At 39.5% G+C, this 16701-nt stretch overlaps 1 protein-coding gene across 1 annotated transcript in view; it reads left to right on the plus strand.

The window, feature by feature from the left end:
- LOC118332860 (matrix metalloproteinase-17-like) overlaps window positions 1–16701 on the plus strand; it is a gene marked incomplete in the record, with an annotated part of 47166 nt that overhangs the window by 15936 nt on the left and 14529 nt on the right. Inside the window, 1 exon segment of the mRNA XM_035668294.1 lies at window positions 5583–5869. Within this exon segment, the coding sequence (XP_035524187.1) occupies window positions 5583–5869 (287 nt within the window).

Raw genomic sequence — 16701 nt, forward strand, 5'->3', positions numbered from 1 at the left:
GAATTCGTGCCATGGAATTAAATAGGTAGAGCAAATGAAGTCCACCTTAATCAGCCTTCTGTCTGTCCAACTAATTTCAAAGTCTGTTAAATCACCGTTTCCTAATCTTTGGCAAAGGAAACAAGATGTGTTGCTGTCCTGTTTGTGGATTATTGCCATACTCTTATATCATTTCAGTGAAATAGTGGCCTGAAAATGAAAATGAATGAAATTGCATTTAAAGCTGAATTCAGGAAACTTTTCCATTATGAAATAAAAATAGTGTCTCTACATATGGCAGATTGGGTTGTGGAAGGTTATGTGAAAACTGTTTATGAATCAGCAAAAGTTGAAGAAGATGCTCATGAAGTGTGACACAGCTGAGTAAATAAACATGCTGATTAACAATTTCACAGACATAATGAAAGGTCGTAATTTTCCCACCCCAGTGTCCCTACAAACTACATATTGGCCAAAGTCCAATGCCAACATTCAGTGTCAACACAGGAAATAGTGTGCCCTGTACTGTATTTAGTGAGGGAGAAAGTAAGGGTGTGGAGGTTGGGATGGTGGAGGGGCATAGCATGTCAGTCTTTCATGCAAGAGATCAGATTCAGTATCAATGCCAATCACAGACTTGGAATTAATGTTCTTTTTGCCACATTACCATAACCAAGATCTTTCCTTAACCTTAGCCCATTGTTTTTGTTAACTATAATTTTACAAAATTATACAATAGCCCTGTTCTTGCCTTGGAATTTTCTTCGGGGACCCATAGGGCAGGCACCAAAATGTCCTTCCTACTTTTATAGCCTTACAGTTATACTTTAAATGACTCACTAAAATCTTTCTAAACTGTGTCCTCTCACTTTCCAGTCATAAGAATCCATTTGCAAAGAAGCACTGAAAAGATCCAGATCACATTAAACTAGCACAAAACAGCAGCAAGTGCTTTAAGGACTGTTTGCTGCCCTGGGATTTGCCTCTCAGGCTACATTGAGACTTCCCAAACCAATTGGTTCTTGTTGGGGTTCCATGCAGCCTGACAAGATGACACCACTGAGGGCAGTAAAAAAAATACCAATACCAGCAATGTTTTTGAGAAAAGTTATTTATGTTTTGATTTATAGTTGATGATGTGTAATTATAATACAGGTAGTAATTCTTGCTTTTGGTACAGGAATTGGGTGAACGATGCAATTAAATTATCTTTAATTGTCAGTTCTCTACCAATTAATCTAAATGTAATTTTTGGGAGCACACCATTATTAATTAATCTATTACACTGCCATTTATCATGGAAGGCACGATGACCAGTTCATCATAATGTTTTATTTGCTACTGTAAGTTGATATATATCACTTCAGGTAAGGGCATTCACAAAGTTCCATTTTTTGAAACCTCAATTTTTGCCCTCCCCCACCTACGCCCTTGTATCATCAGCATCTCTCCCTCTCTCATACTCACACCCCTGTACTGCCGTACAAGTCTATTACACAAGCCATTTTTAAAAAGCTTTTGTAATGAGGAACATTTTTTGCGGCTAAGGAAAAGGAGACATCAGATACTCTGTCAGAGATGGAAATGTGTCTGTGTGATCACTGATCCCTCTGAGTGTAGTAGCCTGGAGAAACACTGAAACTTAAGGACTCGTCATTCTCAGGGAGAACAAACTCTGTATGATTCTGACTAAAGTTAGAACTGTGGAAGATGAAGCCATGGGGAGTTGTCAGAAATATTTCTGCAATAGGAGAGTGTCTGTGATTCCAGCTTTTTACTCCACATTTTGCTCAGTCTCCCTCGTATTACAGTAAGTCTCTGTTTTCTAACTATTTTTATCTTTCTTTCCTTCTCCTTCCTCATTATTTTCTTCTTACCTACATCATCCAGCTCATTCTCTCCTTTTGTTTCTCTGAAGATTGGACATGTACAGTGTGGAAAAAAAATAGTGGGTGTTAAAATTTATAAAAAGAGGATTAACAATATAATCTTGAATTGTTTAATGCTAACCCACACACAACACCCCAACACATTCATTTGGAAGCGAATACAAAAATATACTGACAGCAGCAGTGCAGTCTGTTTCTCCCTGACACACACTGCACACTGAAAAACACCTAGCCTCACCTTCCTCGCTTGAATTACGACTTATAAGTAGGTGAGTTGTTTGTGGAGTGTAAGTGTTTACTTTCAAACCTCTGCAATAAGCTGTCTGGGTGGGAACAAGTGCACAGAGCCAGTCTCAGCGATCATGAACCTTTCACTCCATCACCACTATACAACGCCATGACCAGAGATCCTAGGATGGTAAAAGAAAAAAGAAAAGAAAAGAATACAGTGGGGGAGAAGCTTCAGACGGAGGGATGAGTCACCAGTCCCCATCAAGAAGTCGTTAGTCATGAAGAATTCACGTGTGAATTGAAACAACCGTCAAACAAATCATTAGTTTGACAGAAACTTGGCTTTCAAGATGCCACTTTTAACAAAAGAAGAAATGGGGATGACAGAGGGCCTTTTACGAGCAAGACTGTTTGAAGTGACAGAACTTCAGTCTCCGAACCTTTGCGTGACCTAAATGTTTACCATGATTGGCACAGTCTGAGTTTGATAGTCCCCTAGCTGGTGCAGCTTGTCTAAACTCATAATGAGGTTGAGCTTTCTCTGCACTGTGAAGCATTACATTATTGTACTGGCATTTGAGTTAAAGTCCTAATTATAAGATTTCAGTTGATGATTTGACGACATTCATGGCGTTAACAGTTTAATACTACAATAAACTCCGTGAGCAGCTCCTTTGTCAGACATACAACAGAGGAACAACTGGTGTATCTGTTCACAGTGCAGCCGAACAAACTCACATTGTTTTAATAAAGAAGTCAATAATTTTCCATCATGTCACAAGCAACCGGGATTTGATTTCATGCTGCACACAGTGCAATTAGTTCTCCACACAACAACAGGGCACGGTGATAGTAGTTGGTTACCTTGCTGTGGCACTGGAGATGTGCAGCCTGTCGTCTGGCTGATCCTTCTTGTTCATTTACTCCGTGCAATGCAGTGCTTTGTTTCCTGTGAATCCCTTGATTTAATAAAAAAATTAAGGAATATAACTTTAAGACTCTTTACACTGGTGGTTTCAGCAGAAAAACATTCAGTGAATCCTTATACCCTGCCTCAGTATGCTCTTTTTTTGAACATTGTTCCTTTTCATTCAACTCTAGCTGCACTCTCTTGTGCACTATGTCCCAGTCATTATGCCCCCTGCACTGGCTCTCTTTTGCCCCAGTTTGAGAAACACTGGATTTAGACTATCCTATTAGATTAGATTAGATTAGATTATCTAAAAAACTTTTCTACAGCTGACATTAAGTTAACAAATGTGTGCTGAATTAAAACCAGCCAGCCAGAAAAAACGCGTGCTATCCCTTGAGTAAGAGAGAATTCATTTCTAAGTCGGTTTATCCTCTCAGCTAAAGTGCACTCACCTTCAACTCTCCTCACAGAGTTCACAGTCCTTGTTGCTTAGTAAACATCTCTCCATTCACCATTTCACCCAGATTTTAACTTTTTTTTTTCTCGTTTCCTCTTTTCATAAAAATTGCAGCATGAATGAGAAACGCAGGTGGTCTGACAGATGGTCATTTTTCTTTTGCCCCAGGTACATGCAAGAATCAAGGTCCCGAGGATTTTTTCCACCAATTTGTTTTCCTTTTTATTTTAGTCTTTCACTATGTTTTCCTTTCACATTCAGAGACCAATAACTTCTGTTTGTGCATTGTGGAATTCAGTTGTTATGTGTATTGTAGTATTAAACTAGCCCTCAGGTCTGTCTATGACAATCAATATGTGAATCAATATACATGTTTTGCTCCTGTTTTGATTAAGCTACAGTCTTGCCTCACTTGATGCAAGTCCAATACATGGAGTGCCACCCAGCAGGATATGCTGGATAACCCTGAACACCTCCAATATGTTAGCGTATATAGGATGTTAGTTGGAGGAAGTCATTTGAAACTGGACAATTTCCTGTACTATAAAGTACCTTAAGTGTTTTTAGTGTGAACTTTTATGTATCCAATCAATCGATGCAAATGTTTCAATGGCAACTGATAGCTTTTGATGTTAAAATTAAAAAAGGAAGCTCCATCAGTACACCACTTTGTTCATTTTTAACCGATTGATAGCAGGTTGTAAGCTGGTTGTGGCAGTACTCTCTCTAGGCTGAGAGCCCATCCTACTGATGAACGCTGATTAAATTTCCTAGAGCAGCCTGATATGGCCAAATCACCTCTTGTATTTAGACAAAGTGCTTTTGTGGGGAGAAAGCAGGCAAGTGCATTACGTAGAAGCAGATGAGTTGGGAGAGGCAAAGGCTGACTGGTGAGGAGAAAAGACAGGGAATGAGAGAGACTATGAGAGAATGGAGAACATTTAGAAGTAGAGGCAAACGTAGCATGCCGTCTGAGTGGTTTTTTCTTTATTCTTGTCCTGTTTTTACTGTCTCTGATGGAAAGAAATAGCATGAGAGATGTTAAGCTGATGAGAGGAAGGAAGGAAAAAAGACAGTGAAAAAGCAGATGAGTTGTTCTTGAAAGCTAATGCCGTAATCTCTTCCGATGCGCAATGTAACCTCAACGTATTATCGGAATATGTAAGCAGCAGGAGCACCTTACCATGAAATACAAAAAACAATGGAATCACATAAAACATTCAAACTGAAATTTGGTTTTTAGTGTGTCCCAGGAGCAAACATGGTGTGGTTGTCTCTCCATACTGCTCTCCAGTATCTCCTATATACCAACCCTTCTCATTTTCTTTTTTCACTCTTTCTGTCTGCTGTGCTCAGCTCCCTCCCTCTTTCCCACGCTTTTACCTCTTCTCCGTCTTCATCTCTCGTCACCCTTACACATGACATGCTTCTCTTCTTCTCTTGTCTCCTCCCTCGGTTTTTACCTCGCTTACCCTTTCCTCCTTTAATTTTCACTTTCTTCTCTTGTTTCTTGTCCATCATCATTTTTCTCCTCTGTTTTTTTGCCCAGCTCGTGTCTCTCGTCTCCACTTTTACTTTGTTCTTCTGTAAAAGTCTCCCGTCCACTTCCTTCATCAGCCACCTCTTCTCTCATCTCCTTTCTTGTGCTCTTAACTCCCAGGTCATTCTTTTCCACTTCCCCAGGGATCAAGTATCAAGGAAATGTATTTATTACACAACACAAGGTTGTACAATGAAATTCAAGTTCCCACTCTCTTCATACTACATACATAGAAAAATAGTAAAAAAAAATAGTAGAATATACATATAAAATAAAATAAAACAATATATACACAAAACAGTGCGTCCACTTTGGCCGCGTTTGAGCTCCAAGCATCAACGATGCTCTGTAACATAGATTCCGCATCCTCTCATCCTGCGTTCTGCCGTACATGGTCCATCCATCAAGTGTTGGAGTTGGTCTCTGTAAAGATGTGGGCACAAAAGTCCCTGATTTCCTTTTGTTTGGCCAGCCTGAATCACATTTTGAGCTAGCTGCACAGCCAAGCAACCTCTCCCTCTTCTTTCTCCTTCTATTAAGTAATATATTCCCTCTTTCCCTTTATTTTCCCAGAGTGAGGACCTTCCCTAAGGATTCGGCCTTACTGGGCAGGGACACTGTTCGAGCCCTGATGTACTATGCCTTGAAGGTCTGGAGTGACATCGCACCACTTAACTTCCACGAGGTGGCAGGGAGTGATGCAGACATTCAAATTGACTTCACTAAAGCAGACCACAATGATGGATATCCCTTTGATGGGCCAGGGGGAACTGTGGCGCACGCATTTTTCCCTGGAGAGAGGTTCACAGCTGGGGATACGCACTTTGATGATGACGAAGCGTGGACCTTCAGATCTCCAGGTAATGAATGATGCAATCTGCTCTATTAAACCATAGTCTCTATGTGCTTGTACAAAATGTGTAACATCCATTTGGTGCCAGCAGCACATAATGAAATAGATTGTATTTTTTCTGTTACATTTATATCTTCTAAAAGAGAATTTGGTTTGTCATTACTTAATATGTGAGGGTTTTAATTTGTTTATTTTCCTTCATAAACAACATATTTCAGTGGAGTTACTTGAGTTTAGCTGTATTAATTAGCTGAGCTTTCCTAGTACCCTGTGGCAACTGCAGAAGTACCCCCGGGGTAACACTGGTTGGGTTTCACTGCCCTAGGTGATACTGTTGTACAGCCCTTAATTGCTTTACATCTTTGTGATTCAAGTCATAACAATGTTGTGTACATGCTGAGATGTCTCCAAATAAGTGAATACTGTTGGCAGCTAGATCTGTGCACTCTTCTGAGCAACTGGGAGATTGTCTTCCAAGCAAAGTTGGTGCAGAGTAATGCAGAAACGCTTAGCTGATGAAAATTAATCCACAATATAATCATCAATTCATCACTTAAAGGTCCTGTGTAGCATTTAGCTGCATCTAACAGTGGCTAACTGAACATGAAAACTTGAGAGGCCGTAAGCCAGTGTTTGGTTTGTATATTCTGGGCTACAGAGAAAAATGGCGGTGAAACATGGGGGGCTCCTTAGAATGGGACGCTAATGAAAACTTAATTATGAGTATTATATTTAATTTCTGTCAATAGATCATCTTAAATCCTACAAGACCAGTGTGGTCCTTTAAACTCTTAAATCCAAAATGCCAAACATTTCCTGCACCAGTGTCTCAAATGTGAGGATTTTCTGTGTGAGTATTTTTTTTGTATAAGTAAATTGGGTTTTGAACCGTAAACCCAATTTTAAATAATAATAATTAGTTTTTGAACTGTTGGTCTAACATAAAAAGCTATGAAAACTTCATTGTGGCCTCTCAAAGCTTGTTTTAAGCATTTTCACATTTCTGTTGATAGATATTGATATTGATAGGTGATAGACTAATGTATAGTCATTAGTTGCAGCCCAACTGATGAGATTTAAAACATAGGTTTTCACACCACAAATAAGATTCTATTGTCGTGTTGTATTGAAGTAAAGGCAGAAGTCTCCGTTATGGAAATCTCATAACCTCGTCCAAAATCCAAAATTATCTGCACTATTAAGTCTGTTATTACAGTCATCGACACACAGGCTTTGTTTGGCCCATACCAGTGAACCATATTCATTCAGCGTTTCTGCTTTGAGCTGTGTGGGCTAATAGATTGGTTTATGCAGTGTTATCCTGAATGATCTGGCCAAATTTCTTTCATCAAACAGTTTTCAAAGAGCTTGATTACCCGCTGAGGGAGATCTGCGAGTATGAAATGAGGACAGGATGACAGCAGCTCGAAATGGAATTCAATCAGCTCTGCCAATCAAAAATAGACAAGCTTATATTAGAAATATCCATTATTCCTAGACAGCTCTGGAATACACAGCACAGTGTTTTGTTTTGGTTTATGAAAGTAACATCTGCACATTCACTGATTCATTTAATTCAGTCTTTCATACATTCACTCACTCACTCACTCACTCACTCACAATACGATAACTATCCTCTCTGTCACGTGCCTCCTCTTTGCACTTCTCCTGAACTGTCTGTGTCTTTTCTATCTTATAAATAATTGTGAATTCCAGAGCCTTCGCTGTGTGTGTATTCACACTGGTGCAAATGAAATTACTGATGGCACAACAGGACCATTTTTTAAAATGTGAGCAAATGGTCACATTCTGATAAGAAACTCGGCGGTCGTGTCACTCAGCATCATACTCATTTCTCCCGGATGTCCTTTGCTGTTTTTTAAAAAAGGGAGGGAGGGAGGTGGCAAGCAAGAAAGGGCAGGGGAGCATTATGAGTCCACTCATCCGGATAAAATGAGCGGATGGAGTGATCTAGTCGCAGTGAATGCATCATCAGGCAGAGGCTGTCTCAGTGCGGTCACACGAATGACAGCATAAATCATTAAGTCTCCCTTTCTCTGACTTGCTTTCTTTAGTCTTCCTTTCATCTGGATGACTGAACTTAAAATGACCTCCGTCTCTCCTGTACTCAGTACCTCCATTCATCCCTTTTTTTTAAAGATGGACGGACAGAAGAGGAGAGAGGGAATGGTGATACAAAGAGAAGTAGAGATGACAAGAGAAATAGTTTGGAAACTTTTGAGAGACGTTTTAGCCAAATAAGTCAAAAAGACAGATGCAGTTCTGCATGACAGTTCATGTTTGACCTTGGATATATTAGTATGACACAACCATACCAACTCAAGGTCCAGTTTACTGGAGAAGTTGTCATTGGATGAGGGAGATTTGCTCAGTGTAAACCTTTTTGACCTAGTAACTTCTTCACAATTGCTGCGACACTGTCAAGATTATAGATTATTCGAAAGTAAGTGTTAACTTAAGCGAAGAACCTGTGGCAAAGTGTCTCTAAAAAGATTGAACCCTCCTGTTGTGAGCAGAAACAGCTCTCCTTAAAGATATTCACATTGTTGCTCTCAGTTGTATACACACAAATTGACAGAAATAATTGTGTAAAAAAAGGTAAAATCTTGCCAACAACCTGGGTGAAGTTGTCCGTGTCATAAAGTTGCAAAGATTGTTTAATGGATGTAAGGCAAAATAAATACTCTGTGTCTACTGTATATATTTGTGGTTGGTAGAGAGAATTTGGCCGCTAAATTTTGGTGGCACATGGCAGAGAAATTAAAAAAAAAGTTAAGAAATTAACTTTTTCTAATTATATCTTCTGTTTGTGGGTAATTTATATCTCTATTTTCTCTTTGTTTTTATAGAATTGCTAATACCTACCTAAGCAGGGCAAAAGTAATTGTTACTGCCATGCTGTATATACCACCATCTGCTAAAATGTCCCGAAGCCAAGAGATGAAGGGGTGCCAGAAGTTTGTGATATGTGGGGATGCCATTACTCTTCCTCAGATTCCAAGTGAACCTTATTTCCTTGCAGGAGAAACAGAATTGCATGACTTGGCAGCTTATACCTATTTCTAACTACACCTCTTTCTCACCTCACCCTCACACATCCCAAATAGAGTAATTCCTGGATGAAAGATAAATTCATGACATAACCTGACATAAATACCTCTTCCAAAGCTGAAAGCAAAAATAGAGAAATCTGTAGGAGAGCAGTATTTTATGAATCGGCAGCACAGACAATATGAGTGATTTTTCCACACAGATGCAATGAGAGTAGGCCTATACACTGTGTGATTTTCAGGGTTATGTGTACATTATCTTGTGCAATGCACTGAAAGAAACATAGCTCAGTCACAGTGCATGCACACCAAGCATCAGTGCTTTATTTGATGTTGCCACAGTGTGAAAAAGTTTTCAAATTTCTGGGCCATTCCCGGGTGATCAATCATCAGTTTCTAACATGATTTTCATTTTACATTGCCACATTTTCCACAAATATTATCCGTAGGAATATGTATGGAAATAATAATCTTGCAGTTGCAGTATTTGGGTGTCATACAATATTAGTTAGCTAGTTATAAGTATTTTTAGGTTTCTTTATGATTTTACACACTGAAAGACTTGATTTCCTGGTGTCCCGGTGTAATGTGATTGAACATTTAGACAGTTATTAGTTCGTCATAGACAATAAGCACAACCAGAATTTCAACTCTGTTGCAAAAAAGAGCCAAAGGTTGAGTTGCTTATCTGATATCCCAGACCTGAAAGATGAATTTGATTTAGCACTATGTTCTCCTTAATTGAATTATTGAGGTAAAAAATAATGGTATTAGCTGAAAACAAGTTGTGGATTTAACAAGGGAGATTAAAATCAAACGAACTAGATGTTAATGGAATGACTTTGCTACCTTCATTATTTACTATTTTGTGAATTTAAAAGCTGCAGGGTCCTGGTCTGACCTCGCAGTTTAGATTAAACATCAACCTAAAGAATGGGTCTTAGAGTGTGTGAGGCTGTCTATCGCAGCTGGTGAGTGTGTGATGGGGCCAGGACCTGCATGGGTTTCCCTCCTTTGTTTTGTGCTGTCAGGGCTGTGAGCCATATGTTACAGGACAGCAGCTCAATCTGCTCCAATTAGGCCTCCCACCAGGCCGCAGCAGTGGCAGGACAAGCAGAGGATGCTGTAGTGAAGCCTGAGTGTGTGTGTGCATGGGGCAGATTGTGGGGGGGTCAGCAACAGCTGCATAGATGTAGGTTTGGTTAATGGCAGCAGGCCAGTGATGGAGAGAGGGGTCAGAGGTGGGACCCCGTCTATATGACTGTAATTTATGTCTCTTTCCATCATAGTGCTTTCATAAAGAGAGTCATTGAAGTTCCAACAACCACTAAGCTACAGTAATTGTATTGTGTTAAAGATATTTGTACATAAACCAGTAAAGTAACTCAAACTCAACCTAAGAACAGTATAAAAAGCAAAGTTATTTCCCTTAATATGTTTTTAGTGCAACTTTTTGCCTGCTATAAATAACTGGAGGTTGATGGTACCCATTGTGTACAATAAAGTGAAAATTTGGATTGATTGTGTGAATCATCATATATTTCAAGGATATTTCTTTCTCCTACTGTGATGAATCCCCTCTAGAGTGAAATTCACATCCATTGCATCAAACTCTCCCATCTGTAAAGCAAGCACAGATTGCTATTTTTAACTCTTAAATCTTGTGAAGACCAAAACTCTCCCCAAATGTCTTTAATCAGCTCCCCAAAGATAGCCACAGACCTGGCAGAATTCTCACTCCTTCTGCAGACTGAAGTTCAGCTCACCTCTGGATTATAATGCTTTGTTTAGCCGTAGACTTTGCCTTTTCTATACTGCTCTCAGGCTGCCAGACTGAGGCACTAAGGAGGGGGAGGTAGGAAAGTGAATAAAACAACTTTTAATTTCTTCAAGTCACACTCTGCCAGCCCCACCTTGCTGTTGTCTCACAACAAGCTCCTCCGGCATCATTAGCTTGTCTCTAAGGCATTGTTCGGCTGATGTCAGTATCACTGCTTCTACGTTTCATTATGCTTGTAAGACAGCAAACACTGAGTCCTGCCCCGCTCAGCTCTGCTCCCACAGAGCTATCAGATTCCTAAATTGTTGTTCTTAGCAACTTTTTCAAAAGCATGCTAATCCCTTGAGAACATGTAAACTTGTTAGGTCAGCCCAGAAGGTAAGAAGTGAATGTTGGTGCTTCAGCAGATTGTAGAGCTATGTAATCGTCTTTAGAAAAATGAGCCTTATCAGACAAATCCGTAGCTGAGTAATTGCCTTTGCTAATTCCCTTCCTCCCCATCTCCTGGTGCATTGTTCTCAGCGGAACCCTAAATCTGGTTCTGCTAAGGCCAAGTCCTAATGTGTATGATGATGCTGAATAGTGGAATATTAAGCACCACATTTAGCGGACCAGTTCACCCCTGCTGTGTGATTGATGGCTCCGCCGTCCATTAGGAGTCGTGAGAGGCGAAATCTTGGTGAGATCAAATAAGTGGAGGTCTTGAAGTGCCGTTTTTGCTTTGACAGGCAGCAGATTGCTTCTGTTAATTATCACTCTGCCAGCAATCTGCTTCTGCAAACTGATTACCCTGACTAAAACAAAAGCATCATTAAACAGGTGAATTTTTCATGACATCTAATTTTTTTCTGTGTGTGTGTGTGCTACTGTTTAGGTGTGTATGTCTCTGTGAGGATGTTTTCCTCAGTGAGAGAGAAGAAAATGAACACTTATGCAAAACAATGGTAGGCAGATAAATGCTACTATACAGTCGTTCATTTAAACTTCTTTTCAGATAATATGACATACATGTATACATTACTGCTACCAGATGCTTCAGTCAGTTTGGTACAGTCATCTGGAGTGGGACACACACATTGTTGCCTTCATTTCATAGGTGAAGGTATCAAGATAAGAGAGGAAGGAGGTGAAAGGGGGATGAGAAGCAGGAATGGTGCCCGGCTGTTACGGTTTTATGGTGTGCGTCTTAACCATTAGGATAGGACACCTGTATGTTTTGATTTTTAGATTTAGTGTTGACTTTGACTTTGCAAGTTCACTACCTTCTTATGTATGACTTCAGTTTATCTGTGTGAAATATGTAGGGAACAATTAAGGTTATGGAACCATGTGGGTTACTGTCCTTGTCATTTTCTGTCTCTCTTTTTTGTTAGTTGAGGAGAATAGGGAAAGGTATGCAAGTAAAGTTATAGCCTCTTAAAGAACAAGGAAAATGACAGTCAGTGATACAAGGGATGAATTTACACTTTCTAGGCTACATTATGTTGTTATGTGTATCTTATACAGAGCATTATTGAAAATGTAATTTAGAGTTCTGTCTTAAAACCAACTCGTTATGTCGCATCACATCTTGTTCCTGCCCTGTGTTTCACACCACCACATTTCCAGGCTGATGCTTGCTGTAACATAGCAGACAATAACAAATCATTCAAGTACAATACAGAATAGATAAATAAACAATGCTGCAAAACAATACAGACACAGAAAATATCAACAGAATCAGAACCCATAGACAAACAAACACAACATAAAGCTGGAACAGGTAGGAGAGGAGGGCAGAGTGAAGTATTGCAGTAAGAAACCTTACCCACTAATGTTCTCTGCCTTATTTTGGGTTTACTGTTCCTCTAAAATCAATTACATAAACTGATCATTTTAGTTTTTCTGCCATCATCTATAAAGGGTATGTACTGTTTAAATCATTGATCCTCTAAAGTTTAGTCCATTAAAAACTACTGATTCAAATTACTGATTCATCTGATTAATATCATATTATTATCATTTATAGATTAAATGTGTCAACTTTTACTTTGTCAAGAGAATACAGCAGCAAAACACTTGAATGTGGACAAAACTAAGAATATGACAGGTGAAGTGAATGACACTGATGGGTGGGTGAGATATATTAGGCAGCAAGTTAACATTTTGTCCTCAGGTTGATGTGTTAGAAGCAGGAAAAATGGGCCAGCGTGAGGATTTGAAGGATTTTGACAGTGGGCAATTGTGATTGGCTAGAACGACTGGATCAGAGATCTCCAACGCTGCAGCTCTTGTTGGGGTGATCCCCAGTCTGCAGTGGTCAAGACCTATCAAAAAGTGGTGCAAGGAAGGAAAAAGTTTGTGTATTTGCGACAGGGTCATGGGGGGCCAAGGCTCATTGATGCATGTGGGGAGCGAAGGCTGGTCCGTGTGGTCTGATCCAACAGACGAGCAACTGTAGCTCAAACTGCTATACAATTTAATTAATTAATTTAAGGTTCTGATAGAAAGGTGTCAGAACACACAGTGCATCACAGTTTGTGCCCAGGTGGTCATAATGCTATGCTAAGCTATGTGTTTTCATCTACTGTGTTTACATGAAGTATGAGGCAACACAGCCATTAGTTTTCTTGTGGTCACTTTTGTTAAATTTGAACAACTGTGCCAGTGGACAGATCTGCTGTGTCAGCGGCTACATCATGCTGTATCATAATAAAGGGTGCTCTTGTGCGCACTGCATCCATTGCACATGTCACAACAAAGGAAGCTTACCTGGAGCACCAGAGGGTCTATATAAACCAAGGTTATTTCATTATACTTTATCATACCTGATACAGTATACAACCACAGCCAGTTCAACTTTTCAACATATGTGTTGTAATATATTGTATGTAAAACATGGAGAAACTTTACTTTTTAGTGTATATGCAGTATGTTTTTGTTTGTTTGAGAACCCTGAAGGCTGTTGAAGCCAGGAACAGAGAGTAAAAAAAACACCCCTACTTGTTAGTTGAAAAGGAAGGAGGCAACTACAGCATATATTGAATATTTTGTATTACACAAGGTTGTTCCAGGCCCATTATTTGGTTTGCATTTTGTCAATTTCTAATTAATTTTCTTGTACACTTATAGACTAATAAAGTTTGCAATTTCCATCTAAATAGGGAAGTGGAGGGAGGACGTTGTTATATATCTTTACCACAGCTGACACTGTCAATGAAATCCTTCAAAGTTATGATAACAATCAGAGACACAAAAACGAAGAATGAGAAACGTTAGAGACTGGGCTTGCTCTTCACAATATGAATAGGTATAAATATATTGAAATGAAAGAATAAGTTTGATTGCAGAACAAAATTATTTGACACAATGTGCAACAACATAAAACATAACAGAAGACAAAATAATAAGTTGAGGAGATATACAGAAATAAGCCCCACCAACAACCTTATGCATTGTTTGTGAGAAAACACAAAATGATTAGAAGTAGAATGAAGAATGAAAAATGAAGTAGACAAAAGTCAAAAAATGGATTACCAACTGGAACATAGTGTGAAATTCAACCTAAAGTACTAAGTAATTGATTAAGGACAATGAAGGACGAACCAGCTGTAGAGTTATGTGAGACAGCGGCTGCTATTGTACATTATGGTGCCGGTGTCCATTCTGTTTACCACTTTGGGGAAGAGCGGATGTTTTGATGAGGAGCACTGGGGGATGAATCAAGGGGAAGAAGCTGTTCTTCAGCCTTGCTGTTTTGGCTCCAATTATCCAGAGATGCGTCCTGGAAGGAGGAGTGTGTACAATGTGCATGGAAGAGGTTGTATTTTGGGGAATGGGGATCTTGTTGGACATGATCTCTGGTTACTTTATTATTTGTTTGGTCTGGTGCTATGCTGTGTGGCCCGAACCAGAGAGCAAGGTTTTGTGTAACGATGGACTGGATGTTGGCTATAGGCCACACTGCTGTCGCTGACCAGCTGTATGTTCTCAGCTGTTGCATGAGGTGTATCCCCTGATGAGCCCTCTGATTTAGTGTTAGTGACCCCAAAGGAAGATTGTCTAGCAGGCCTACCATTTCCTGACTGTTATAAATTCAGTGATGACAGTACTGAGCAGAGCGTGTTAGCGAAATGGAACGATGAGAATTTCCACTACTTGCTCAGAGAGCTGTTAGTTCCCTCAAAGGTTACCTTGTAATTTAATTTTAGGTTAAACCTCTTCAAGCTGTATGATAAAGCTGTATGCCAGGGAAACACAGAACACACACACACAGACAGCCCCGCTTAAACAATGAAATAATTCAAGTTATTATAAAGATCATCTATATGTGTGATTAGAAAAGGATAGAGGACCAGAATCTAGGCTTGCTCACGTACAAATTGACAATGAATGGGAAGGGTGGAAATGACTAATCCTGGGGACACGTATAGTGGTACCACCGTTAGGCACACCAGATAAAAACCGGAGCGGGATGGAGGGTGCAACGCAAATCCGCGTTGTGCTGTGCTGTGAGAACAAGAGACAGTTGTATCAACTCTTTGTAAATTGTAATTAGTGTTTATTGAGATTGACGCCACTAAATCAAATCGTGTTGCACCATACAAATTCTTAGGTATAGCTTAGTTGTTACTAAATGTTTACACTCTGTAACTGCCAGGGGTAACTGTTGCGTAGCTAACAGAAGCAACTGCCAAACATTAGCTTGCTAATATATAACCCATTTAAATTAAATATAAAAAGGGACATTGTGAAACATTTAGGAGAGTCTTTTGGCAGAAATGGAATATAGTATGCATAACTGTTTTCATTAGTGTATAATCACCTGAATAGAGGAACGCCCTCGCCAGAGTCAGCCACGTTGAAGTGCCATGTTTCTACAGTAGCCCAGAATGGACAAACCAAACACTGGCTCCAGATAGGGCCTTCCATGTTTATTGTGAGTTTCGCAGCTACCATAGTTTCTCCTGCATGCTTGTAAGGTGAGTGGCATTCAGTTGGTTGTAATCTGCAACTTCACCACTAGATGCCACTTAGTCCTATAAACTGGTCCTTATATGGTGTAAACCCATTTAGAAAAGCACTTGTTTGTAACTAGCTTAGGTACTGTGAATAGAGTAAGATATTTGTGAATAACCGGTGCAATCCAGGAGACCAGGAGCCAGGGGCACCGCCAGGAATTTTAGGCCCCATGACAAAAAAATCTAATTGGGCCCCCTCTGAGCAGCTGTGTCACCACCATTCTAGACTACTCCATCAAAAGTATAACTCTAATTAAAGGCTTGAATGTCCTTGCTTTTGTATTCAATTATACTACACAATATTTACTGCTGGTGATTTACATGCATGCAAGTCTGCATTCACAGCCTATGCGGCTTCACTATTGATGCAAGATTAAAATGCAACCAGAAACACCTCTAAGGCCATCTTTTCAGTCCACGTATTTTTATTGTAAAATTCAAATGAAAATCTTAATGAAATTCATATTCATTTTATATACTATTAATAAGATTTAAAAAAAGAACGAACAAATAATATAATTAACTTCAATCAAAATAAATTAACATATCTCGAACCGATTTTTTACTTAGTGCATACATGCCAACAAAAATATAATGGCATGTCATTGAACCAATGTTGGTCACCTTCTACTGGACAGGGAGGTGGTACAGTTATGGGGAACTGGGTGTGCTGATCATCGTTGTTAAGTCTGCTAAAAGGGGCAGGCAATGATTTTAGAATTCTATAATTCCTGAACTGATTAAATGGTGATTAAATGTAGGCTAACATAGCATAAAAGCCAACAGGTTAATAGCACTTCACAGCACATAGCTAACCCACCTTCTTGGGTGAAAAACTGGTAAAATTTATCCTTCTTTGTCCTTCCTCTCTCTCTTTCTCTCTATTTTTGACCAGATTTGATTTACTAGGGACATGTTGATCGCGATTGTGGCGCATGCGCATTACTGCTTGCACTAACTGAAAGTCGCTTTAAAGCAGATACTCTCC

The sequence above is a fragment of the Morone saxatilis genome, unplaced genomic scaffold, assembly GCF_004916995.1.
Source record: "Morone saxatilis isolate NCDOM2014 unplaced genomic scaffold, NCSU_SB_2.0 Contig21, whole genome shotgun sequence".
Taxonomy (NCBI): domain Eukaryota; kingdom Metazoa; phylum Chordata; class Actinopteri; family Moronidae; genus Morone; species Morone saxatilis.